The sequence below is a fragment of the Anoplophora glabripennis genome, unplaced genomic scaffold, assembly GCF_000390285.2.
Source record: "Anoplophora glabripennis isolate ALB-LARVAE unplaced genomic scaffold, Agla_2.0 scaffold437, whole genome shotgun sequence".
Lineage (NCBI taxonomy): Eukaryota > Metazoa > Arthropoda > Insecta > Coleoptera > Cerambycidae > Anoplophora > Anoplophora glabripennis.
The window spans coordinates 75469-103377 of NW_019416527.1; the positions used below are offsets into that span (position 1 = coordinate 75469).

Consider the following 27909-nt stretch of genomic DNA (forward strand, 5'->3'; position numbering starts at 1 on the left):
GGAATTGAAATCTGTTAACATTTTGGTTAAAGTTCATAGAGGGCGCTAGCTGCAGTAGATTGAATGTGTTAAAAACGACATAACTTTTTTGTCGCGACCACCCTGTATAACTTCATTAGTTTTATGAATATTCCCTAAATTCTAACCAATTATTTCCAGAACACCAGTTTAAAAAAAATAAATGTACAAACATTAACAAGTATTTAAAAGCATTTAAAGAAATTTAATCAAAGGATAGTCCAGTTTCTCTAGTATTTTTGTCGATGTATTCATCAAACTTTCTAGTTATTTCTTGAGACATGTAATTTTTCCAATCCCCAACTTTTCCTTGCCTTACAAAATGAATACCGATTTTGTTGTAAAAGTCCGGTCCATTTTTGCTCTCCACAAAAGGCTCCATATTACAACCTCTATTTTTTCTCATGTTTTTTAAACTCAAAAACTCGATTATAGAAGTGATATCGTCCTCGGAAAGCGATTTTTCCATAAACTTAGCTATTTTCCTTACTGCTTCTCTGGTATCCGAAACCATATCCTCGTATCGTAGGATGAGAATGTTGCTTTCGTGACGCATATTCCAAAATTCCATGTAATGGTCGAAAATCCCCCCATAGCAGACGGCGTTGTTTAGGAACAGTTCGCAGAATAGCTCGAAATCTACGTTAAAACCATGTAAGACTTTGCAGTGAAAGTAGTAAGAAACGCACACATCTTTCGGATTCCTCATTAAATATATTATCTAAAAAAATTCAAAACCTCAGAATTAAATTAGAAAGATTTGCGGAGTATACTCACTTTTGGCTTTACCTTACGAATTTCGCTAGGTAGCAAACGATACGTTAGGTGAGTTTTTATAAATCTTGGAGAAGGAAAATTGTTGACGTATTCCACAGAATCAGTAAAGTTTTCTTTAAAAAGGTCAGCAAATGTGTACAAACTTGCAGACGCCCTAGAAACAAACAAAACGATTACAAAAATTTTTTGTACAGTTTTTTTTTCTGTTAACGTTATATTTTTCATTGTTAACGGTTCTAAAATGTTGATATTTGTTTTAGATAGAATCGTCTTTAATGAAGAGAAATTAATATTACGAGTATACAGAGTGTAACTAAATTTCTAGACATCTAGACCAGGGGTCGGCAAGTAATTTTAGGTAGGGTCCGGATACTTTTGAAAATTTTTAACGCGGTCCAAATAAAAAATTCAAATTATTTTTTTATTTTAATTTGGAGTCAAATTTAATCTGCTTACTAACTATTAAGAACTCACACACTCACACCATTGTAAAATACTAGAAAAAATGATAAGATTGGCACTTAAACGTAAAAAAACATTTTTTAAATAATTTATTTGAGTAATTTATACTTTCAAAAAATTTTGGCGGTCCAGTATTTTACCTTGATCTAGACCATACAAATTAATAAAAAACTTCCTATATTGTGTCCAAAAGAGTTTTCCAGATTTAATTTATGGATAACGTCATTCCGTAAATTATTATTGTTACTGTCAAAAATTGCTCCACGACAATTTGGAACATTATAACATCTTGTAATTTATCTAGAAATCAATGAATTCAGTATCACAGTTTTGTTGTCTTCAGTACTTATTTTGAAGACAAAAAAATTGCGAGCGATGTGACATATGAGCATACATATGACAAATATCTCCTCAAATATTTCTAAATGTTATACACACGATGTTTATAAATACCATCCGTCCGTCTTGCTTGTCATTTTTTACGAATACAGAGAGCAATACACAGTGGAACTTGCTTGAAGTATTGACAGTAGTGTTTGTACATTCGGGAAGATTCGTTTTCTTTTATGTGTTTTTATCTACCGTCCCCTGAATGAATTACAAAATGAGTGCAGTTTGTATAAATTTGGTGAATATTTGGAAGATGTGCTTTTTAATGTATCGATATATGCATCATCCACACGATGCGACATTTATTACGTAACAAATATATGTACTCTGGCAAATATACATTAAAAATATCAGATTTATACAGTAACACGATATTTTTGTAATAGGTAACTATTAGAAAAATTAACAAGTTTCTCACAACTCTTATATAGCAGTTCAGCAATATAAACAGAGATAGTTTAAATATCTGTTGTATCTAATTTAAAAAGACTTGATGCTTCTTAAAAGTTTTGCCGAATATTTTAGTTACACCCTGTACGATCGTGGAAAGAAAATATTCTTACTCAATTAAAGGTGCCCTGAATTGCTGCAAAGTATTTTTCGCAGTTTCGAAGTCTAAGTTATTTCCAATTATCCATATCATTTCTTGACACCATGTTGATCCTAAAATTTGAAAAATAATGTACTTTACACCAAAAGTTAGATTTTAATAGGTTTGTTCGCCGTATCTCTTCCGGTTTAGGATGAGCTTAACCATCGCACGCAAGCGCAGCTTAAATTTGATCGTCCGAAATTCAAACTGTGTTTGTGCTTCATACATGTGTTCTGAACTAGGCCGGGATCGGTTGAGCGAACGTAGCTAATCATAGATAAAAATTTCGCCAAGTTATCTCAGAAAAATAAATAAATTGCCGATTTCGCTAAAAGATAGAGGGTGCAGATAGAAGATAAAAACATATGATAAGTTCCCATAAAATTTTTTCGTACAGGCCTTCGCTACGGAGATATGTGTCCGTGAAGGACGCCACTGGAAATCGGTTTTTCTTGAATAACTTTTAAAGTACTTAATATAATTTAATAAAAATTTTATGTGATGGACACTAGTAAGGACCTCTTAAAATAGTGTCCTTGAAACATATTTAGCTTTTTTAGTTTACAAGGGGCGGGCTAAGCTTTACAACTTAATGCCTAAATTTTTAACACCCTGTATGATAAAGACTTTAAAACAATAAATCTAGGTAGCTTCAACCTTAGATTAAAAAAAAGGTACACTTGTTTATTGTCGATAAAATGAACCGTTTACGAGAAAAAGAATGATAAACGAATTCATGTTTTATTTTTAATAAAAAGGGACATGATTTCTATTTTTTTTTCTCGACCACAAAGTGCGATACGAAAGTAATTCAAACAACAGGAAATAAGTTTAATTTCAAGATATTTAATCCGAAAAAATACAAAATTAAAAAACGCAGCGGTGTCCCAGGAGGCACCTTAATGAAATTATTGAAAAACTTCATAAGAAGTTCAACATGGGCTCCGTGAAGTCTGACAATGACACACACGCGGGCACGACGAATTGAGGACTGCTGTACCCACCACGATAACCCAGCATTGTTCCTTATCACATCACATCACAGTGAAACATGATGCTCTGTAGAAGTTCATCCCTAGTGTCGACCGGAATGAAATACACCAATTGTTTGAGGTGTCCCCACAGGTAAAAATCCAGAGGCGTTAGGCCGGGAGATCGAGGAGGACAGGCAATAGGTCCTCCTCTACCTATATCCAACGGTTTGGATAGACGTTTGTTTACTTAGTTTTAAAATCTATAAAATAATTATTAATTAAAATAGTAAGCTGTATGTAACTAGGAAACACTTTCTGTCAATAATATAAATAAAAATAATAAATGTCTCGATAATTTGAATTTTGAACTATTTAATACAAGAACTCGATAAAAACCCAACAAATATACAGTCCACTCACAAAACAATTTAGAACAACGTTATTCAGATGCTCCCGAACACCAACGCTGAAATGAGGTGGTACCCCATTCCCATTGTGCATGAAGTACATGTTTCGGCGGGTTTCAATTGGTAGGTAAGTGTTCTTTTAAATCTTTCAAAAGGAACTCCAAATAAAGTTGTCCATTCAATCGTTCGGGCAATGATCCAATAAAAAATTGCCAGTGATTCCTGCCCACATGTTAATTGATTGGAACTGATGTTGATGAGTTGATGATGTGAAATAATAGTGGCATGAGGATTTTCATCAGTCCATACATATTGTGTGTTTTGTAAATTGGTGATACCATTTTTGGTAAACCTTGCTTCATCCGTGAAAAGGATTAATACTGCTAATGAAATTTACATTATTTCGTTGCTTATCTAATAGCCAGTTTGCAAACTGCATTCTACGAGGAAAATCTTCAGGAATCAGTTCGTGTATTTTTTGCAGATGGTATGGTTATAACAGCTGTTCTTGAAGAACTTCATATACTATTGTTTTCGATGTATTAAACTGTGCTGATAATTTTCGAGTGATCGTTGATGGAGTGTCTTCTACAGCTAAAATATTTTCCTCTAATTGCGGCGTACCTACGGTTCTTCTCAGACCAGCATCAGTACTATTTTTTCCAAATATTCCTACAAATATGAAGAAAGTCAATAATATATGTATTACCTTATTAACTGGAATCGCCCACCATTCTCCCTTAGAAGTTGGTTGACAGAAATGTCTTCTGGTTTGGCAGAGCACTATTAGGAAATCTGTCGTGATTCGTGATATAACCTTTCGAATTAATTTACAATTAAATTCACCACGAAATCCAAAAATCGCTAAATTAATAACGAAGTAAAGGATCAATGAGTCAGCGAGGTCACTTTGTTGTCGAAAAAAAAAATAGGAATCATGCCCCTTTTTATTAAAAATATTACATGAATTCGTTTATTATTCTTTTTCTCGTAAACGGTTCATTTTAACGACAATAAACAAGAGTACCTACCTACCTTTTTTTAGTCTAAGATTGCAGCTTCCCAGATTTATTATTTTAAAGTCTTTACCATACAGGGTGTTAAAAATTTAGGCATTAAGTTATAAAGCTTAGCCCGCCCCTGGTAAAATAAAAAAGCTAAATATGTTTCAAGGACACTATTTTAAGAGGTCCTTACTAGTGTCCATCACATAAAATTTGTATTAAATTTTATTAAGTACCACTTTAAAAGTTATACAAGAAAAACTGATTTCCAGCAGCGTATCAGGGACACATATCTCCGTTGGGAAGGCCTGTATGAAAAAAATTTATAGGAACTTATCATCTTATTTTTTTCATGTTCTATTTGCACCCGAGAGATTTCCCACATTTTCCCGGAGACCCTGTACATTTTCTTCGAAACTTTATCCGTTTGTTATACTCATATAATTCATAAAAATGTATTTTGTTCTACCAAAGGCGCGTTCTTTTACTGCCTCTTTAATTTATCTTTATTTTACCAAGACATAAAGGAAAGGCTATATTTCCTTGAAGCATTGACCTAGTGAAAAAAATCATTGATGTAAGGATGTATTAATAGACAAAATTAAATGTCCTGAATACTTTTTCAATAGCCATGTGCTAAATTTTATTTCACGCCTTTTTTCATTATGTAATAAATGAAAACCATAGAACAGTACACAGAGGATATGTATGGTAAACGTCTAAGCTAATGTCAACAGAAAGAGTGCATTCAGGTTGAAAGAATGAGATGCCGAGGAAAGGCATCATCATTTTAATAAAACGAAAAATCAAAAACATTTGATAAAACTAATTTTAATATTACTAAATTGTTTTTATGATAAAAATAGTAAATTCTCGAAAATAGTAGAGAAACATACTAGAACTACTAGTAGAATATAAATACATTTCCAGCGATGCAGTCAAATTTGTAAGTTCGCGAATATAATTTATATCATTTTCATTTTACCAATCTCATTTTTAATACCATTGTTTGTTTTATTTATATGACAATGACAAATATTTATTTATATGTACAAAGACAATGCAGTGCATTAATGTGGGAATAAATATAACTCATGCACTCATTATCTGTGTGTGTTTATAATTATGTTTTTTTTAATAAGAGCGTTATTGTATAGAATACGAGTACCTATACAGGGTCGGAAAGTCCCCATGGTTCATCGGCCGTTACGTGAGAACGATAAAGTAAGTCATAGAAATCCATGCGATAGAGAAGGATGGCTATAATGAAGGCGTCTCATAGTCACCGCCCGTTTCACCCTTCCACAAATAAAATCCACTTCCACTTGTAATTCAGCGACCGGTGGTCATCTTTGTTTTCGTCGTTTGCCTTTTCTGTAATAGATGTCACTACTTATACAATTCCGACTTCGTATTCTGATATGTTAATACAATCCGTTAACAGAGGGCAGCACAATTTGTCTAAGGTGAGGCGCAGCCCTAGAAACAGTGATTCCAGATCTACAGATTTTTTTGGAATTGGGGAAATAGGGAATTTTGCTTTATTTCTTGGGATTTTTAAGTCATTTTAAAAATTATACTTAAATAACAACTAAATGAACTTTAAACGCAGTTGAACACTATACTCCATTTGAATAACTTCTCAGTAGGGGAAAGAAGGTCACTAGATTTACAAACAGAGGTATCTACTAGTTACTGTAGAAAGTTTTCTTTGTTACGCGTTGTGCTGCCCTCTGCGTTAACGGATGGTATTAATATATCGGAATACCGAAGTCGAAATTGTATAAGTAGTGACATCTATTAAAGAAAAGCCAAGCAACGAAAACAAAGATGACCACCGGTCGCTGAATTACAAGTGGAAGTGGATCTTATTTGTGGAAGGGCGAAAAGGGCGGTGACTATGAGACGCCTTCATTATAGGCATCCTTCTCTATCGCACGGATTTCTATGACTTACTTAATCGCTCTCACGTAACGGCCGATGAACCATGAGGAATTTCCGACCCTGTATATCCTTAAAAGTGGCGCTGACATCATTATGGTATATTTGTGTAGCTTACCTGAGTATAGTAAATATTTGATTTCATTTACTTATTACGTGCTTAACGATAAGTAAATGACAATTAATACAAGCGAACATATTGGCTAGCAAAAATTAGCTTTACAATTTTCTGGACTACTTTGCATTTGTTTATATAATAGTACATTGTGTAACGAGTGGGAAAAAGTTGCCAATAGCGCCACGCGGACGCAGTTGACGCACGAGCGAAGCGAGTGCGGAAAGCGCCCAAGTGGCTCTATGGCAACTTTTCCGAACGAGTTGCACATACTATTTTCTATCACAAGTGCGAGTTGTTATAGGACCTATAGCATAGCGCAACGCTGGAGCGTTGCGCTATGAAAATAACATAACGCTGTTGTACTGTCTAGCACCTAACCCCCTACCCTATAGGTCCCATAGCGAGCGCGCGTGATAGAAACATATTTATTCCTACACTGAATTACTTTAATCCTTGTTAAATATATATGGTTGTCCGATTTATTAGATATCCATCTGAAAATATTACTAAAAATGTAAAGTAATAAAGAAAGTAATAAAACTTAAATAACTATAAAAAATACGCTCTAACTAAAAAAAAATAATAAAATTGTGTATCGATCCATGTATTAAAAAAATTAAATGGGTGCATATTTTAAAATTTCCGTGCACATCATTTTGATAATTTTCTTAATAATTCTAATCGTTTAATAGAACTTGGAGGAAGGAGACAACCCCCCTAAAGATGTAACCCAATAACCCCCCTAAAGATGTAACCCAAAGTATGTGAAAAATATGTTGATGTCAGAAAAGCTGTGCCACGAAAATATTTAATTCAGTTAACTACTAAAAGGCAGACTTTAAAAATAAATACAAATATTTAGGAGCCAATAAAAATATTAAATTAGCATACATATATCCTGATTTACTGATGAAATTTGTTTAATCCAAACTGGTAGGTGTAGTTCTGTAGCGTATTACCTTACCTTTCTACCTTATACGTTTACCCGTATTTTCGTGTGATCTATCTTGTCTAGGATTTTTCTGTTAACTTTATTTAATAGAAATGAAAAGGAAATACCTGTCCGAGGAAAGCTGACCAACCAAGTGTCGTCCTGCCTAACGGGAGCTTCCAGCACTCTTTGAATCATATCTTTGTAAACAAAACGACACAAATATTTTCCCGGGTTGATTTCGTAAAGGGCGTCTTTCACTCCGGTGACTCTTTCGTATACGTCGGCGTATTTGCCTTTAAACGGTTCGCAAGTGAAACTCATAGCTCTGCGAACTGTCCCTAATCAAATCTGAAAAAGCACTGCGATCTTGCATGAATTCTGAAATACTTTTTTAGTAGAAACCATTATCATAGATTATTTTAATCATATAAGCTACAGTATATTCATGGGTAGAATGAGATAGCTCTGAGAACGAAATAGGTTCCGTTCTCCTCTCCACTACTTTGCCACTGTTCATCCTAATTTCAGAGCTCAAATGGATTTGGTTTACCTGTCCTGTGCATGCTTGTGAAGGTACGTTTCCTAGGAAACGGAAACGGCAACGGAAAAGTTTATAAATTGGTATTAAGTGCAAATATGAATAGTAAAATAATAAATTTCATTGACGTCACCTGACTAGCAAAGAACCGCAAAAAACAAATCAACAACAAAATTCGCTTATTAAGGCGATGCCATTCATGGCTGCCAACCTATGTTGTGTCTTTGACAGAACGTGACAGGTGACAAGCGACAGACAGAACCACAAGCTATTTTGTATTTGTAAATACAAAATACAAACCCTCCTATTAATTTTGTAAACATAATATGAGGCGATTACTATTGAAAATATAAAAAATGGCTACTCAAGAGAAGCTTCGCAAATCTCTGGAAGCGCTTAGGAATCTAACAAAATCTAATCAGCAATCATCTGATGTGGCAAAGTATTGGTTTACAATAGTTTCACTATTGGTTGTTATAAAAAAGTTGTTTTTAGAAAGAAAGAAAAAATACAACACTGTTACGTTATAACAGAAGCTATATCTAATCCCACTATACGAATTTCTACTGATTTTCACATTCTCTTAAGCAACAGCATAGAAGCTTTTCTGAGGTTGTGTGATGATCAGGACTCTGATGTTCGAATGACAAGCGAGGAATGCCTTAATCGAATAATTCGAGTAATACATCAAGTTAAATGTTTATACACTTTTTGTTTACATATTTTTCTAGGCGGCAAATGATGGGTACATAGGTAAAATTCAGATAGAATTGCATAAGGAAATAAAGAAGAATGGTGCTGCAAGGCCTTTAAGAACTGCTCTGTGGCTGTTTTCAATATTAGCTCATCGTATAAGGCCTCATAAAGGAAAACCTTATGTTGCTAATTTATTTCCTAGTCTTATTAGAATTGCAGAAAGAACTGAAGAATCAGTGCATGAAACATTGGCCTTAAGTTTACCAAGGATTATGTATGTACTTGGGAGTTTTTCGACGGAAAATGAAATAAAGGTTAGGATTCTAAATCATTTATATGAATAAGCCCAGCAATGTTTTTTATAATTTGTAGAGTTTATTAAAAGCATTTTTGAGTAACTGCACCAACCAATCAGCAGTTATTCGGCGAACAACTTCCAGTTGCATATTAAGCATTTGCATGAACTGTCGAAAACCATATAATTTTATAATATACTGTTTAAATTATCTTTTAGGTAAGTAACAGTTTATTCTCTTCAACTTTAAAGAAAGTTGAATCATACTCTTTTAATTTTTAGACTCATTAATTCCTGTTGCCGAATCTCATAGCAACCATTTAATTTTGGGTGTAATGTCTTGCACAAAAATGCTGTTGCCGAATTTGAAAAGTAGTTATATTAATCAAGAATGTGTCGAAAGTAACTGGACAATTACTGAAATCACCACTGAAAAATTTCTGCAGGTATATTCATTATTCTTAATATCCTTTATGCATATCACTAATTTATTTTTAGATCTATGAACTGTGTCTGCATTTCTTAACAAATAAAGACCATAATATTGTTAATGTATGCCTCGAAACATTAAATGTGTTACTGCAGAATTGTACTGATCACGTAAAAGAAATACTTTTGAACAATAAAGGTATCGGCCATTCGAGAATTAATTCTACACAATCTTCATCAAAATCAAATCCTCGGTCACCAAGTAAAATTTTTTTTATTACAGCTGTAGTATTCTCGGTCATATATTTTTTTTAAGGTCAACTAAGTGTAGCGACAAATGTAACAGCGGGCGAAGAGAACTTGTTCTCAGAATCGGAACTGACAGAGACCATCCGATCTGACATTGAAAAATGGATTGACACATCTAAGCTGTCTGTGATGAACATTACTTTTGCAAAAACAAAAGAAAAGTCCTTGTCGCTGGATAAGATGAATATGTGCATGACCACGGACGATATTCCCAACATATGTGACTATGAAGTTATAGACATAGTTGATGATAATTGTGATAGTAAATTAAAGGCTAGTAGCATAGGTGACAACTTAGATAAGCAGGAGGCGAGCGAGAATTCCTCTGAAAAGAGCTTGTCCTGCATAGAGGATAAGATTTTAAATGTTGAAATCGATGCGCAAGTATGTTTTTTACATTTTTATAAAACTTATTTGTTGGTAAATATATTCTTTGTAGGAAATTGATATTGGCGAATATTTGGATAATCACACTCCACTTTTGTACTGTACGAGACTCATAACGAAATTATTTCTGCTATCCGGAACGCCACAAACCTGCTTACCTGACAAACTGGTTAGAGTGTCTGTAAAATCTCTTGCTCTCTCATGTCTTTCCTCCATATTTCTAATATACCCTTCTGGGTTTTTAGCTAACTTAGATAAGCATTACTCGGACTGTTCCAAACTGACCAATAAAAAAATTTGCAGCCAGCAAATATCCGATGTGCTTTTGTTTAAGTGTCACAACGACCCTCAGTTACGCGGTGCTGTTAGAAATCTAACTGCCAATTTTATTAAAGCGGTTCTGATTTCAAGCGAAGGGGATTATGAGAAGTGGATCTTGGATAATGTTGGTGCAGGGCGTACTGTTAATTTTTCCATTGCAGAATTAATTAAGATCTTCGTAGAAGTAAGTTGAAATGTGTTACATTGCACATATTAGTAGGTCACTCTTTGCCGATAGGTGACATATACTTTGTAGATTATATCTCATCCATACATGATTTTTTAGGGTCTCGAGGATGAATCCGCAAACTGTATTCGTCAGACGTTACTGAGCCTCAGATCTGTGTTGAAAAACTTGTCAGAATCTCAAAAGAGTGCACTTATTATCCCATTATTAAATACTCTACCGCTGCTCTCAAAAAATCCATATTGGTTAGTAAAGGTTTGTACGTTAAGAAGTAAAAATTCTTGCAGTTTACACTTTTTCGATTTTAGGTAGCTTTATGTGAATTAGTTTCCAAAATCGACTACATTACTGTTAGGTATATAACAGAAAGTAGTGAGTTTCAGAATAAAGTTATTTACTGTATACTACTTGAACTGTTGGGCGATAATGATCAAAGGGTTAGAACCTCAGCAGCCAATTCCATCGTGCAGTAAGGATAGTCCTTTGAAGTATGAACCGTGGTTTCATATTTATTTTTTAGGATAATTTCCGTGCTGTATTTTGAGGATTATCAGATAAGAGAAAGCGAGGCCACATCGAAGGCAATATGTGAGAGAAATGTGTTTGTGAAAAGTTTCTCCGATACGAAAAAAGATATGACTGCAAACAAAAGACACTTTGTAGATAACATGCCTTTTCCATTTAATAAACTGGATGCTGAAGGTTGTGAAAGAATTGATTTTGCGCTATCGAAAATAGTTGCAAAATTATATAACATTGTTTTAACAGCGACTTCAAAGCATTTGATTGTAAGTTTATTTAAAAATTTTTGGTACAATTAAACTTTATTATCGTTCCAGAGTGGCTGTATCGAGACGTTATCATTACTTTCTAACTCTTATCCTTGTACAGTATATAAAGATACATGGTGCACTAGTTCTCACTCAAGTGAAGCTCCAAAATCCATACCAGATTTGTTAAGTCTATGTATCAGTTTATTAACTACCTCAATTCATGTATACGATCTGCAATCTCACATCAACATATTAAATCTAGCTACAAACCTCTATGCTGGTAATAATTTTTTTAAATTCCTTTTCCGGAAAACTGCATTTTTATTTTCAGGACAATCCTTATCTTTACTAAAGCCTGTGGTCGAAGCCGAGGGGAAATTATGGGATATGTTCACAAATAACACGTACTGTGAAATTTCCGAACAATACTTAACGCACATCATAAAACTGTTAAACATCTTTCACCACGTTTTGAGCGAAATAACACCAGTAAATCCTCAAAGCAAAGTTGTGCTTCCAAATCTTCCAACAGCTACCAGTTTGTCTCCACTAAAAAGGCGAAAGAGCGATTTAGACAAAAAAGTATTATCAGGGAAGTTTGAAAAGGATGAGAAAACTGAGAAAAAGGAGACTTCGAAGTTGAATTCACTCGGCAGCTTTGTTACCTTTCCCCATTATTTGAAATTATTCGATATGTTGAGGAGCTCGTTTATGAATTACAAAGTATAACTTAAACTGACGTTACAGGTAGTCTTCTAATCAATAGTAATTTTTAGATATCCTTAGATTCTGAAGCCTCGGAAAAGTTTTTAGAGTTGTTGAACAAAACGGTACAGTCTTTGTCTGTAGTAATGGAGATAGGAACGCTAAATGAATTCAGTAGAATTGCAGAGGACGTTTTGGGTTATCTCCGTTCTACCTTTGCCGTAGATGCACCCGCTACTGTAGAATGCGTGCAGCAGCTACTAAAGTGTCTTTTTAGTACAAATTTAACATCAAACATAACAGAGTTTGTTAAAGAGAATAAATCTACAGGCGAGGTATGCTTACATTTTTTCAGTTTAAAAAAAATAATTTACTATTTTTATTTTAGGAAGAGGAGGAAAATTACGGTTTTTATTTTAATATTTTTCAAAAACCCTATAGTGACATATCAAACTTTATCAATTCCCTGAATAACATTAGCAGGTATTACTGTGACGGTGATAGTACAGTTATGGGATATTTGCACAGGAAAGACGTGAAAAAGAGGCCTGTAGTATTATCTAGGAGTTCGGATAAAATACTTGCGAATTATATTAGGATTTTCGAGCCTATGGTTATTAAATCTCTTAAGGTTAGTGTTAGAAGTAAGCAGGATAATTTCTGATAATAATGAAGTAGTGAACATGAAATTAATTTACGGGGAATGTAGTCAAAATGCAGCTGAAAAATCGTGATTGTATGCCAAATGTTTCCATAACCGGATTTATCCTCATCCTCAGGGATTTGTAAAACTGATTCAAAGGATATTGGTAATACGTGAGATCGTTGTAGAGGATACATAGAACGATTGCGGTCTGTTTGAAATGTTCGGTGTAATGAGTACATTGTGGATTTAGTGCATAGAGATTCAACAGGGAACACATGCATAATTGCTTTCTATGTTCAAGAAAATCAGATGAAAAATTTGAAAATGCACGAAAATCAGTACCATCTTTATCATATTGAACAGGTGCAAGATTGAATTTTACTATTGGCTTTCAGAGCAACAAACTAACATGGAAAACTTTTTAAGATCAATTTTGGTGATGAATGAAGCCTTGTTCATCTGTAGTGGAATTAATAATTCCCACAACACACGTGTTTGTTATATTGTGTTTGATTTTGATTTTGTGTTATAGGGGTGGGTGAAACCTTCAGTTTTTATGTGCTGATTAATACGTGTAAAAATTTATTTCTGTTGAAAAAACAGCTCAAATAATTTGCGGAAAACCCTTGTGGCTTTGTCATACAAATCTATATTGTACGCGGGAGCGCAAATGGCTCCATCTGTCGTGCTGACTCCCAACCATTTGAATGGCACAGTTGGGAGTCAGCACGACAGATGGAGCCATTTGCGCTCCCGTGTACAATATGTTTCCTAGTCGTGACGATACGACGCAAGACAGCTGGTTTGTTCGTCGGTTGTCTCACCTATGACACGCTTATGAGGACTAATAAGTCCAAAACCGGTCCGTGCCTGGTGGGTTAAACAGACGAACGACCCTAGCTGTTGCACTAGGTGTTGCGAGTATAATTTAATACCAGTAGGGGCATATAGCGGAGTAGTTGTTTCTCGCAACACTGACAATTAAAATACAAATCTTTATTTTGACTAAAACAGGAACAGCTTTGTACAATTTCTGTAAGCATTTTTATTTTTTGGGTTTGTGATTTTCTTAAATACAGATCTTGCTTCATTACTGCCCAAAAAGTAACGTATTAATATAACTTCAAAATCACCTTGTAGAAAAAAATTAATATATTAAAATTTCAGCAATACACGATAACTAGTAACGTCAAATTGCAATGCCGAATACTTCAGTTGCTTAATCAGTTGGTTCAGTTGAGAGTAAACTATTGTTTACTGGATTCTGAGCAAGTCTTCATAGGCTTTGTCTTGAAACAGTTCGAGTACATCGAAGAAGGACAGATTCCGTAAGTATGTTGTTAATTTAGAAATAGCTATAAACTTACGTAGCAATTTTTTAGTTTACCAGAAGAATTGATACCGAAAATCTTCCAATTTCTAGTTCAGTTATCTTATAGCAAGCAACATTCCAAGTGTATAATAGGGGTTCCGAAGATAATCCAACTCTGCGACGGACTAATGGCAAGTGGACAGCCCCCTTTAACACACTGTATACCTGCCCTGGAGCCGATAGTGGAAGATATCTTCCTAACGAGAAATAAGTCCAATACGTCCGATATAAAAGAACTGGAAACAACTCGAGAAGTGCTGCTACCGATGTTACTACGTCTTTGCGAATTTAAACAAGTGGTAAGTCTTCTGACGATGGTTTTGGAAGATAGCAAATATTGCGCTGATAATACTGAGAAGTGGCTGGGTTGGTCTAGGCAGGTACTACGTGTAGTTCTTCCCATGTTGAAAGAGAATAAGATTAGACTGGATACTTCTGAAGATTTCGTAGCCATGAGGAGGTTTGTTCTCTCATTAGAACCGAACGTTTTTAAGCCGTTCGATGAGATTGTTGTCATGTTCTTCCAAGAACCGCCAGTGTTGGTAAATATTTACTTCTTTAGTTGAAAAAAGAATGTATATTCCGTTTTATTTACTAGGAAAACTCGGGAACGTTTAATCGGTGGCTTTCAAAAATCCTTATAATACTTCTGATCCTTACGCCGTTAAAAGAAGACACACTGCTGGCTAAAATTAACAGGTTGAAATCTGAGTTTTCTCCGAATAGCATTTTCGAGAATGTGGTAACTAAAGCCGATCCCTTGAATGTGAATAACAATGCAGATACATTTGAGAAAATTCCTGCAGAGTTGATCTTCATTCGGTTTATATTTAGAGTAATTTCGCTAACTTCCAAGCAGTGTTTAGTTACAGTGAGAAGCAAAGAGAATAACTTTTTAATAGAGCAGTTTTCTTGTTTTTTGATGCACTGTTTATACATATTCCAGTCAGGTAAGAGGACTGAATGAAGTAATTCTTATTTGTTTATTATTATTCTTTATCAGGAAGCCATTGTAAAATTACAAATAAATGCATTACGATTTTGAATAAAAACATTCCATTTGATGAAAACGATGTTATACAATTAAAGGAGATGAACAGAAATTTCTTAAATCTGGCAGTGTTTCATCCCATTCTCACATTTCACTGGTGCTATTTTTTAACGCTGATGAATTATTCTGATAGATGGTTCTGGACATGCATTCTAAGGCTCGAAGAAACTGTAGGAAATAGGTAATATAATACATCTATCTGTTATTTTTAATACATTTTTTAAGTATTTTAGATTAAAAAATCCATCTATAAACCTGCAGATTATGAAAATGGGAGGCGTGATTTCATTTTGTGATTACTTGGTAAATACTTAGTCTTTTAAATGACAAAATGTACAGTAAAATAACGTCGATTATTTTAGAGTGAAGATTTAGGTGAATCAGAAAACCTGACTTGGTTTCTAACTAATATTTCAGAATTCCTAGTGACTCTGAGCAACGAGGCGCCAATCTTCGAATTCATCTCTTCCATCCATCGAAATTCAAAACTGAGCAAAATTTTTATAGAAAACATATCTAGAAATTGTTCAAATGTCGACAGTGTAAGTAAATACTTGTCCTTACTTATGTCACCTTTATAATCGTTTGTTTCTAGGCGGTTTTTAAGACAAAACTACTAAAGTGCATTGAAAACTGTCACTCCTCACAAATCGGACCTGTCTTGAACTTACTGGTACCAAATATGTTGAATTATCGGCAAGTCGCTTTGTCGCGATTGGCTGCTAACTTAGCTAGTAGGAAAATTGAGTTTCTGTTAACGCTTCCGATGGAAGAAGTAAACAATCAGCTATCAAAAGACGATATAATAAAAATGCAGAAAACTTTAATGTCACTACACCTAGTTAAAAAGTGAGTTTACTGTATTTATGAAGTATATTTACTCATCTCCTTTTGTAGGCATGAAACATTGATAAGTTTGTTGAATAAGTTATCGATGCAGTACTACGATCTTAGCCCACTAGAGTTTGCGCAGAGACGTGTTGTGAATCCCGAATATATAAAAAGACTGAAAATCAACAAGAAATGGTACCTATCCCAGATTCAGGGTAGGTATAGCGAGGCAAACATTGGTAGAGAAACGGCGAAGCTTCTAAGTCACTTGGAATACAATGAAATAATAAGTTTCATGTCTAGTAGCGACTTTAACAAGGTGTGCCTGCAAGATTGTATAAAACTCGGTTTGAAATATTTTGAACAACACAACGCGAAAGAGGAACCTGCCATCCTTAAAGCTTGTTCCGATTGTTTATTAAAGGATATAACAAGCATCGTTACCAGGATTCCAACTCCACATCAGGTAAGTGAGAATATTTTTTCCGACACAGCCACACAAAAAAAAAGTTGTCTGTACTTTCAATGCGACATATGTTATCCATAGTATTTTTGCCTCCTGATCATGAATCCGGTGTCAGAATTGAACTATCACATCACAGGAATTTCCTAACCTCAAAAAACAGGTCAAATATAGCAAAAATTCACGAAAAAGTGCTAGGAAAAATACAAAATTTTTTTTTCTATATTCAAATGTTCATTTATATAGTCAAGACACTGCCGAACGTGAATCCGCGGTCAGAATTGATGGTTCTTTTTCTAACCTCAAAAAACGGGTCAATTAAGGTCAGACCAAATTTTCAAAAAATAACACATTCGCGCCAAATTTGGTATACGGGGATTTTCGCGGTCGCTGATCACGAATCCGAGATCAGATTTACAAAATTCGTTTTTAAAAATTTAATCAATTACCTTTATTACCTGAGATTAGGTAGAAAACCCGTGAATAGATCTGTTACAGAAAAAAAGAAGATATTTCCGACAAAAATAAGGTTAAAAAAAAATCCACGTCACTTGTAGTTCATTTTTACATACTAATTGGTGTTTATGCATTAATTTTTTTCTCGACTGGACTCCATAATCTTTTTTATACCCTAAGAACCTCTTATAAAGGTTTCAAAATCACAAATAGTTTTCTCTTTGAAGAACCCAGGGCCGGCTTTTATAAAATTTCCAGTTGCAAACATCAAATTCCCTGACTTTCATGAATATTTTTAAAATTCCCTGACTATTCCCTGTTTTTTATGAAGAATAACGAATTCCCTGCCTTTTTCCGATATTCCCGGTTTTCCTGGCCACTACGAACCCTGTTTGGGTACTCAGGTTATAAACAAAAATATTCCGAAATGGATTTCGCAATTCTCACCTTGAATATGTAATCAGTGACCTCGAAAACCCCCGTATACCAAATTTGGCGCGAATCCGTTATATTTTTAAAATTTGGTTCACCAATTTGGATCCGCCATCTTGAATTTTGCAAATTACCAAATTTGGCACGAATGTGTTATTTTTTGAAAATTTATTCGGCCATCTTGGATCCTCCATCTTGAATTTTGCAAAATTGACCTCGGATCCGTGATCAGCGACCCCGAAAACCCCCGTATACCAAATTTGGCGCGAATCTGTTATTTTTCGAAAATTCGTGATATCTGACCTTAATTGACCCTTTTTTTTTTGAGGTTAAAAAGTTTTTTTTCTATTTTTCCTAGCACTTTTTCGTAAATTTTTGCTATTTTTGACCTGTTTTTTGAGGTTAGGAAATTCCTGTGATGTGATAGCTCAATTCTGACACCGAATTCGTGATCAGAAGGCAAAAATACTACATATGTCGCATGAAAGTACAGACAACTTTTTTTTTTGTGTGTGGGTGTGTAATCAGTGTAACTTTGAATAGGGGTAAGCTTACACAGGGTGCGTTGATCTTTAGAAACACAAGTTTGTTTTCTAATATTCTGTTTTTTTCATAATTCGCATAATCATTACTGGATAGGGATGTAACCTCAACCAACAGCAACTAAACAGTGAAATAAATAAATTTATAAGGTTATACACTTGAGGAGGTGATTTTCAAAACGCAGTTTTTGAAACATTTTGAGATTATTACGTAATAATCATATGTGAAAAATTGTTGGTGCTATAAAGATAATAATAATTAAGTGTATTAATCACCTGACATTAGAAAATATTTTTTATGGTATTTTGTTTAAAACTTTTTTGAATACGAAAGAAATGCGTTTTGAAAATCAAAATCGAAAACTGCGTTTTGAAAATCAACTCCTCACTTATAATATTCAAAACACTTAAATTTGTTGCATTTAAAATATCACTTAAAGTTTACTATAAAATTAAATTTAATAAAATACAACACTACATTATGGAAATTTTATTAGGATTCCAGTAAAACAGAAATAAAAAATGTAATGAAAAGCAGCAGTTACATTCTTGTTTGGCCAAATTAACGTCGTCATTTGTTTATATACAACAAGGTGTTGCAGGTAGATTGTTATTATGTCGTTCATATAGGTCAATGTTATAGGTCATTCACTGAGATTTATAAACCGAACACAGTGCTTTAAAAAAATATTAAATTAGAATTAATTAGATAAGTAAGTATTTTTATTTATTTACATGTACATTTTATAAAAGATAAATTAATTTTACTAACAATAATAAAATCAGGCAAAAAATATTTTTTAAAAGCATATAATTTTTTTTTTAACATTTGGCGCTTTATCCGCATTGAAAAAATATGGTAACAAAGTCATACACCAGCAACCTCTTTTTACAAAATTATCTTCTATTGCAGTTTCACTGTGTCAATTCATTAGTTTTATACAGCTTAAAATGATAACAACCGGCAACACTGATAAGTGTGCACATACAACTGAGTTCGAGAGCTGCCCAGTGGTAGTGTAGACAACAGTTTAAGTGTAGTTTAAAAAAGAATTATAACTTGATTATTTAATGATAAAAAAAATAGGGAACACGTACTTTTACCCCTAGAAAACATACCTCCAATTAAAGTTACACCCTGTATATTTACTAAAAATTGTGAAAGCTATGGAATAGTACTAAACAATATAATTGTTTTTAGGTATATTCTCCAATAGAAAGGGTACCGTCTTCATTAGAATTAAGATATTTCAACGAGTTGACTGATATATTTAGAAATGATGATTTTTCTAACCTCCTTGGTAGTATTGCACCCTGTATTCCACATTATATGGAGTATTTACTTCTTAGTCCTAATTTGAAGATTCCCGAAAAAAATTACAAGGAAATTATGAAATTTGGTGTTACTTGTTTAGAATACGTTCATTTTCTGATTAAGACAGATAAAAAGGACTTTAATATAAACTTAATAGATACTTTTGTGAATGCAGCAGAGACAATTTTTAAACAGAACAACATATGTACGTTATTAGCATGTGACGCCAACATATCATGGTTCTGTTCTTCGGTAAATAGTATTTTTAGATTTGTTAAACTCCTAGTAGAAAACGACAGGCCTCTTCCTTCCTTACCAAAACACGCCTTGAGGAACAGTCTGGGAAGCGACGACTTGTTGTGTGCTAGCGAGGCGACTTATCACTTGTACATTCTAGTTAGCTGGTTGTTCGAAACGAAAAGTACAAACGTAAACATACCTATATTTTTTTTGATGCCCATTAAAAGTATTATTGTAAGTCTGTCCAGATTTCCAGTAGTTAATTCCATTGTTCTGATGCCATCCAGGGTTTTAATAACAGGTCGAATGCCTGAGGCATCAGGAACTTTTAACACTCAAGTCCCTCCTCTGCCTATAGAAGTTCTCCAAGAAATTGATGTATTAGAAGAATACATTTTTAGGTAAATATCACTAAAATCTTCAATATTAGAATTAAGCGATTATTCGTAGGATAACCTTACTTGGTTGGACGTCTCGTCAACAATTTGAAGAGACCTGGATGTGTCTTTTAAGTGTGCTTTGTGCTCCATTGGATAATTTGGATGCCCTGGAAATCAACGATATGTTACACTCGTCAAGCCTAGCGATAAAAGGCATAACAGCTTTATTGTTAGAGACACTCAAATATCCCTCTGCTGGTCATCCAAATATATCTAATTTAATACACATATCAAGAAATTTGCCCATTAATGAAGAAACTATTGGGTAAGTTTAATAGTAAAAGGTGAGATATGATATCCATTTTTTCTATTTCCCCCTTCCATTTACCCATCTAGGCATTGGATTTCGGTTAGTTTCCTATATTTTTCCATCCGCGCACCTTTTCCTTGTGTTGCTATATAGCCATTGCTTTCATCTCATCTCCTCTTTTTCCCACCTCAGGTATTTGTTGTATTCATGTTTTTCATTTCCTCCTTTTTACTACATTTCTAGCTTCCTGTAGTTTCCTTGTTATTCTATTTGGTTCCATTCTCATCAAATGTCCGTATCAGTCCCACTTCGCTTTTCCTTCCATTCTTCTCAAGCGCCTCATTTCCATTACATATATTTTATTATTGTATTCAGTTTTCTTGCATTTTACCCTTGTTGTATTGTCTTCATTGGAATTGATTACCATTGTCTTACTTTTTTCAGTGTTGATTTCCATTTTCAATTGTTCTTTTTGTTCTACTCATACGTCTGAACATTTTTTGCTCTTTTACTGCAGAATCCGCTATCAACACAATATCGTCTGCATGCATCAGAACTTCCAGTTTTATCGGATGTAATCATTAACTCAATTATCTTTTTTCTTTGAACTTTTCCTATCCTTCTTCTGTTATTGGAACCCTACCCTTCACCATTTTATATGTGTTTTCTACTACTCTTATTAATGTTGGCGAAACTTTCCTTTTCTACAGACATTTCCATGTATTGCTCTTTCTATAGAGTCTGCTGAAGTCTGTCTGCTCTTAGATCAATAAATGTCAGCATGAGTTTGTCTTCATTTTCATTCTTCTATTAAATTTCTCAATATGTATATGTTGTCATTCGTCTGTTTTTCGAGTCTGGAGGCTGCTTGTTCCTCTCCTATTTCTTTTTTTTACAATCTATTTCTATTATTCTTGTGTATGTTTTAAGACTTACATTCTTGTAGATCAGCACTGTTAACCTGTTTTGCCAGTATTCTCCTAAGTATTTTATCATTTTCAGCTTAATGTCATATCTAGTAATCTGTAGGTACTATGAAACCATGACTAGTCTCCCTGTGCGAAATAATCTTTCAAACTTTAGATAATATGAGCAGCAACTACTCTGCAAACTACATGTCTCATCCAGCATTGATGTACACCCCCAATATCTAGTAAACAGCTAAGATCATTTGTCAGCACGTCAGCAGTATCACCAAATATAGGCATGTTTGATGATTCAGTGCAGTTCGAAACTGGTCAATGTCGATTGATCTTAACTGTTTAGGTATTAGATCTGTGGTTGCAATTGTCGACAAAGTTGTTTAAAAGTATGTTATGGATAACACGTTTAAAATATTTTTTTAGTATGAAGAAGCTTAGGAAAGTACAAGAAAGTATCAAATTTAAATATCAGGAGAGTGCTCATGTATGTAAAAATTCAAAAGTTTCAAATGTGTTTGAATATTGTAATTTTGAAAAATCGAGCTGCAAATATTCGTATGGCCAAATATCGATAAAATATTTTTTATTAGCGACGGGGATAATTCAAGAAGATGAAGACAATTCTCCTACGACAATTGTTTTAAAAAGAAGGAATAAAATGTTAGAGGAAGCGGGTTTAGATATCAATTCCTGTTTACAGTTTTTGTTAGATTACTACACTCAACTCATGAAACCTCAGGTTTGTAAGTTTAATATTTAAAATGTCTTGTAATTATAAAATTGAACTTCTCTAGTCTTTAACGAACATAAGAGTGTTGCATGAAGCGATAAGGTCGACAGTGATAATATCCGATTTGTTTACCGATAAATCTCAGTTCACTTGGATGATGGATGTGTTTTTGGAGTTGTCGAAGCTACATGCAGTAGAAGACGAATTGTTGCATCAGTATTTAATAGTAGGGATATGTAAAGCTGTAGGTGTCTTAACACCAGTGAGTTATTACAGAATTTCCTATTGCTACTTTCTTTACCAGGGTTTTTTTTTAGGATTTAGAGACTTACGAACAGGTGAAAAAAATGTTGGTACAGTACCTGAAGAGCCCATATCTGTCATCACGGATTGCAAGCTTGTATGGTCTTCTCTATATACTAGAAGGATGTAAGTTAAGTAATATAACTATTGGAGGAATATCAGATGAAATGCAGCTAATGCTTCCCTGTGCTGTGGAGTATGTACAATTCAATATAAACACAAGCAACAGGTATGTTTTCTATATAATTTCATTTATGAGGATTGAGGAAAATTTATGAGTATCTTTTTTTAAGTGAACAATTTGTGCCCCACGTTGGGCGCCAAATGCATTAAATTTATTGCAAGAGTAAATAGAGAATTTGGAATTAAGATAACTAATTATTGATGTTGTTTAAATTTTCCAGTGTTTTAAGAAAGTCCCAGGAACACTCTATGTTGCTGTGGGCATTGGCCTTCTATTTAGTTGAAAACATAGACGAAGTTCATATGGAACAAAATTTTGTCAGCAACACCTTAGCCTCTGCCTTCAATGTTCTAGGTTCAAAGATAACAAACCAATTGCATTATTCAATTGTCAAGGTAATAGTTGAGAATGTTTTTCTTTTCCACAGTAAATGCCAAGTAATTACTCTTGCAGGGTATAGAAAGGTTGGTAATTGTAAAAAAGTCCCAGATACTCGAAAAATTTGGAAAACAGATTTTAAAACTTGCTCTGGACAAAATGAAATGTGATAATCCTACGGTAGCTATACTGGGCACTCAACTACTTTTAAGTTATATGTATACCGGTAAGATGAAAAATTTATCGATTCTGCTTCTATCATCAGAATTATTATATTACATTGTGAGAAACAACTACTCTGCAGACTAATACCCTGATTAGCAATGAATTATACCCGCAATATCAGGTAAACAGCTAGGTTCATGGATATGTTTGTTGTTTAGACATCAAAAACAACTGAAACATTTGTCAGCTTAACCACCAGACATGTACCAGTTTCAAATTTATTAAGGTCTGATCAGTGGCACAGATTAATATTTTTAATGTCTTGACTACAGACATGTCAATGATATTGTAGGTGTAATTCGATGCTGGACAGAGCATTAGTCTGCAAAGTAATTATTGTTTCCTGTTATATTACCAATTAAGGGGGGAAACCACATTAGGAGGCTGATTTTCATGCGTTTTTCATGAATTTTTTTGAATGGGACAAATTGAGTAAAATTTGATCAAACTTTGACATTATTTTGTCAATATTTTGAACTATGTTTACAATTTTTTTCAAGTTATTTGTCTTGAAGATGCCGAAGTTATGGGCTGTTGTCCACTGAACATCGTCGTCCGAGTTGGTTGTTCACGGGAAATGTGGAAGTCGCAATTTTGATCTGAAAGCAAAATTTCCTGCATTAATTAATATGTTTTTTAAGAAAATGAACCTCACTGCGGGTCAAAATTGTGAAAATTGAAGCTTTGACACGTGGTTGAAAAAAAATATATAGATTTTCACCATAGACTCATAAAATCGGAACAAACAAGAATTTCGTTTTGAAATTTTGGCAACTTATTTTTGAATAGTTATACTAACAATTTATGCAATAAAAAAATATCCGCTTTATTGAACCTTAATGTGGTTTCCCCCCTTAAAAAATATTTCGCTAAGTAGTGACACAGTGATTGCTTTAATAGTACCTGCCAAAAAGCAGATCACTTTCTGCCATCCTAAGAATAGAGGAGCAGTAACCATTCATAGATATAGCACTTTGTGACATTTTTCATATATTTCAGATTGTTCCCATCACTTACAAAATTCACAAACACCTAATATGCAAACTAGTCCGGATCACTTGGTACAAACCATTGAAAAAATTTCTGCGATCTTCGAGAGGATAAAGAGGGGCTACATTTTTGAAGTGGACATTCTGTGTTCCATTATCCCCAACATCCTCGACGACTTTTTCTCCCCGTCCGACATTCTCACTAAAGTCATTGGAGAATTTTTGTCACCTCAACAGCCCCATCCTCAACTATTGAGCAAAGTTGTGTTCCGGGTAAATATTATTTCATATTGGAAATAAACTCACTATAAGATGACTGTACTTTTTTTTCTGTTTTTAGGTGTTCGAAAGCGCGATTCGCCAAGAGCAATTACCCCTCCTTCAGGATTGGGTGGTTTTCAGTTTGTCAAATTTCACCCAGTCGTTTTCTATAGGAATGGCTACGTGGTGCCTGACGTGCTTCTTCATCAGTGCCAGCTCTAACGACTGGCTCAGGTCTTACTTCCCATATATACAAACTAGAGTCGGTCGTTACGAATATGAGGACAAAAAATTATTGTGTATAACAGGAGCCGATTTCTACAGCAATCTGCCCAACGAGACGCAGAAGCAAAAGTTTGTTGATAATTTTAAGAAGGTTAAAGATCAACCCGACACACCCTTTAATGACCTATTATCGTCTTTGTAAAGTTTGTTACCCCTCAATATATTTTTATTAATGTTAACCGTTTTCATACTTTCAACTTTTGAAATAATATATCTGTAAAGTATTTGTATATAAATGTTTAAAATAAATTATTGCCATAGTTTGGTTTTCCAAAAAAAAATTATGTTCATTGTGAAACAGTGCATATGTTTCAAAGTGAAAACTGCCATAACAGGTAAGTATATTATAAATTTTACAGTTTACTAATTAAAAAATAAAATGGCATGTATAAAACTACAACAGCAATTATTACATACTTATAAATAGTAACATTTTAATTATCATTTCAAAGAAAATATTTTCATCTAGATTTAATCTAATTTGTGAATTATAAGATAATTGTTGAGCTTTTTTACTTCTATACTTATAATTCTAAAAATGACACATTTTCTACTTAACAAAACCACCAATAAAATATTCCCCACATTTCCTGTTTTTTCCGGCAAATCAAATAGTACCGTAAAACACGGCAATTAATTTTTTTTAGTGATGTAAAATAGCATGCTATTTAGTTTTGGGTGATATATATCAAAATATATATCATTATATATATCAGATGAATTTTGTTAAAAAAAAAGTATATTCAAATTAGTTTTTTTATATTGCTAATGCCTTGCTGATTAATTTGACACCAAATACATGTCATATATATGAACTTTAAGAAAAGTTATCAAGTGATCTTTATTTTTTTTTCATATTTAGATTGGAATTTTATATTTTTTTTATCATACTGACTTATAATTTTTGTTGCGTGCTACTGACTTGTATATCACAATACGTACTTAAAAAAAATTAAAGATAAAAATTGAAATAAAAATTATCAAAAACTTATGATAATAAAGAAACTGCTTTAAAGCAGTACTTAAAAATCTGAAAATTTAGGGGTGTACTATAAATGGGGAGACCTAAGAGCGCACGTAATTTCAACTCACCCCTTCCACCCTAGGGAGTGGGGTGAAGGTTTTTTTTAGACGTACCCTATTTATTTTGCGATTTTCGGATTGTACGCGTAAAACTACCCCCAGAAACGCGTTCTTGGGGGTACGTCTAAAAGACCACCCCTCATCCCCTCTGCACCTACTAAGGTGGAAAGGGCCAGTTGAAATCAGGTTCGCTCTTAGGTCTCCCCACTTATAGTACACCCCTAAAATTTCAGATTTCTATATTTATTTTTGAAGGAGGAAAATGCTCATCGAAAAACCGACAAAATCCATACGAGGGTGGTGGTTTGGTTTTTGTGCGAATTCGGCAAGAACGCGCTTTCGGGGGTAGTTTTACGCATAGAATCCGAAACTCGCAAAATGAGTAGGGTACATCTAAAAAAACCACCCGTCACCCCCTAGGGTGGAAGGGGTGACTTGAAATTACGTGCGCTCTTAGTTCTTCCCATCTATAGTACACCCCTAAAATTTCAGATTTTTATATTCATTTTTGACGGAGATATTCCAGGTACCCAAGAGCTACTACAGTCCAACTCAAGCCTACCACACCACAAGCACAAGTTTTTAGTTTTAAAATGTAAGGTTATGTTTGAAATTTGGCTTTATTCATGAAATGGCGGGAAAATTGATATATATCAACTATTAACATAAATATAATAGCTGATATGTATCAAAAATTGATATATATCAATTTGTTATATATTTTCACTCACATCACTAATTTTTTTTATTAAACTTTAACAGTAGGTCGATTACCAAAAAAATATTTAATGTTATTGAAAAATGTTTAGTTAATGAGATATAAAATGTTAGTTCTTTAAAAAAAATATTTGTTGGTACGTTTTTAAATATATTTTAATTTTTTTTGTGTCGGTGTATTAGCAAAGAGAGCTGATGATCTTTATTAAAAAAAATCGTATATCATTAACCGAGTCATATACAGGGTGTTTCAGAAAACATGGACCAACGCTCGTGGGCAGATTCCTAACCTAAAAACAAGATTAATTTTTCATGTCAACACGATTTCGCTTTGTTCCTTAGCTAGAGGGTGTCATAGTTTCAAAATAAAATAAGTTTTTTCCAAAAATCTAGATTTCCACTTGAGGGAATTAAATGAAATTTGGAAAACTAAACACCCTGTATATTTAATTTTATTTCAAAATCATTTTAAATAGTTCATTTATAAAAATACAAAAATATGCATTATTTCTTATAAACATCTTTAAATTAATACTGCATTTAAAGGAAATACAGGGAGATTCAAGCTAATCAAAAAAAAAAATTGAATGTACAAGGGACTCTTAAAAATACAATTTTGTAAAAATAAATCGAAAAGGGCAGTTCAAAAATGATTTAAAAATACACTTCTACAAGACACTGGAAACTGGTCCACTGTAAAATATGACCTTGCGCAAGGCAAGCATGCAGCATGAACGGACAAAAAATTTAAAGAATTAGGAAAGAAATAAATACAATTTTATAATAGCAGATTCAAACTGCTTTTGTCGTTATTGTTATTATTAATTAATAAAATAATTTGACATACCTTGTTACAAACAACTGTTCATCGACATGGGCCTGTCTAACCCAGTTTCCACGAATTAACTTAAATGTTGTCTTGTTTCACCATAACACAGATAAATTTAAACGATCTCCATCAACACCGAGTTGCTACACAGGGTGGTCCGAATTTTATGCAGGAAACTTCGAGGGTAGATAGATCTCTTTAAAATAATATGTGTTTGCCTTATAAACATAGGTCTGGAATGGCCCCGTTTTAGAGATACAGGATGTTGAGGTTTTAAAAAAAAATTGATTTTTTGTTTATATCGTACACTACCTCACAGGTGGTGTAGAAAGAAGTGTAAATAATTTTGTTGATGTGCTTACAAATTGCACTTACGTTTAAACATAAACAAATATTTTTGTAATATTATCGTTAGAAGTATCTGCCACAAGGGGATTGTATTGGTATGAATAACTTTAGAACGGCGAATCTTAGGGAAAAAATTAAAGTCACCTTTTTTACGTATTTTGTGCATTAAAATATAAATCAGTTACAATGACATGTAAAAAATGCAGTGGCGTAGGTTTTTTCGTAAAAAAGGGGGTGAGCCCTGTCCAGTTGTACACCACTGGTTGAACCTTTAAAGCTCATATTTCAGGGAATATAAGGCCTACTATCATACATTATATGTACCAAATTTTATTGAGATCGGTTAATAGATTCCAGAG

The 27909-nt window shown here is 33.6% G+C and overlaps 2 protein-coding genes across 2 annotated transcripts; one reads left to right on the forward strand and one right to left on the reverse strand.

The window, feature by feature from the left end:
- Positions 1-63: 63 nt before the first annotated feature.
- On the reverse strand, positions 64-7958 carry LOC108911061 (estrogen sulfotransferase-like). The gene is made up of 4 exons (XM_018715892.1): positions 7743-7958; positions 2211-2310; positions 796-949; positions 64-739 (listed from the first exon to the last, which is right to left on the reverse strand). The coding sequence occupies exons 1-4, from the start codon at positions 7936-7938 to the stop codon at positions 224-226; spliced, it is 966 nt and encodes a 321-aa protein (XP_018571408.1). The 5' UTR covers positions 7939-7958; the 3' UTR covers positions 64-223.
- A 462-nt stretch (positions 7959-8420) lies between these two features.
- LOC108911057 (huntingtin) lies at positions 8421-24786 on the forward strand. The gene is made up of 32 exons (XM_018715883.2): positions 8421-8597; positions 8651-8834; positions 8887-9165; positions 9224-9365; positions 9429-9592; positions 9645-9837; positions 9892-10268; positions 10324-10776; positions 10879-11034; positions 11088-11248; positions 11300-11567; positions 11619-11832; positions 11884-12275; positions 12329-12592; positions 12646-12888; positions 14071-14231; positions 14286-14817; positions 14874-15225; positions 15279-15507; positions 15560-15629; positions 15689-15868; positions 15922-16175; positions 16224-16623; positions 19252-20006; positions 20056-20310; positions 21642-21957; positions 22013-22210; positions 22266-22480; positions 22656-22830; positions 22889-23039; positions 24038-24300; positions 24368-24786. Exons 1-32 carry the CDS (start codon positions 8512-8514, stop codon positions 24713-24715), a joined length of 8430 nt encoding a protein of 2809 aa, XP_018571399.1. The 5' UTR covers positions 8421-8511; the 3' UTR covers positions 24716-24786.
- The last annotated feature ends 3123 nt before the right edge of the window (positions 24787-27909 follow it).

Coding starts and splice junctions, on each gene's coding strand:
- LOC108911061 (XM_018715892.1), bottom strand. CDS start 7,938: ATGAGTTTCACTTGCGAACCGTTTAAAGGCAAATACGCCGACGTATAC. Junction 2,311..7,742: donor GGTCAGCTTTCCTCGGACAG/GTATTTCCTTTT, acceptor TTCAAATTTTAG/GATCAACATGGTGTCAAGAA. Junction 740..795: donor TTCGTAAGGTAAAGCCAAAA/GTGAGTATACTC, acceptor GAATTTTTTTAG/ATAATATATTTAATGAGGAA.
- LOC108911057 (XM_018715883.2), top strand. CDS start 8,512: ATGGCTACTCAAGAGAAGCTTCGCAAATCTCTGGAAGCGCTTAGGAAT. Junction 10,269..10,323: donor ATGTTGAAATCGATGCGCAA/GTATGTTTTTTA, acceptor TATTCTTTGTAG/GAAATTGATATTGGCGAATA. Junction 23,040..24,037: donor TTTAAGTTATATGTATACCG/GTAAGATGAAAA, acceptor CATATATTTCAG/ATTGTTCCCATCACTTACAA.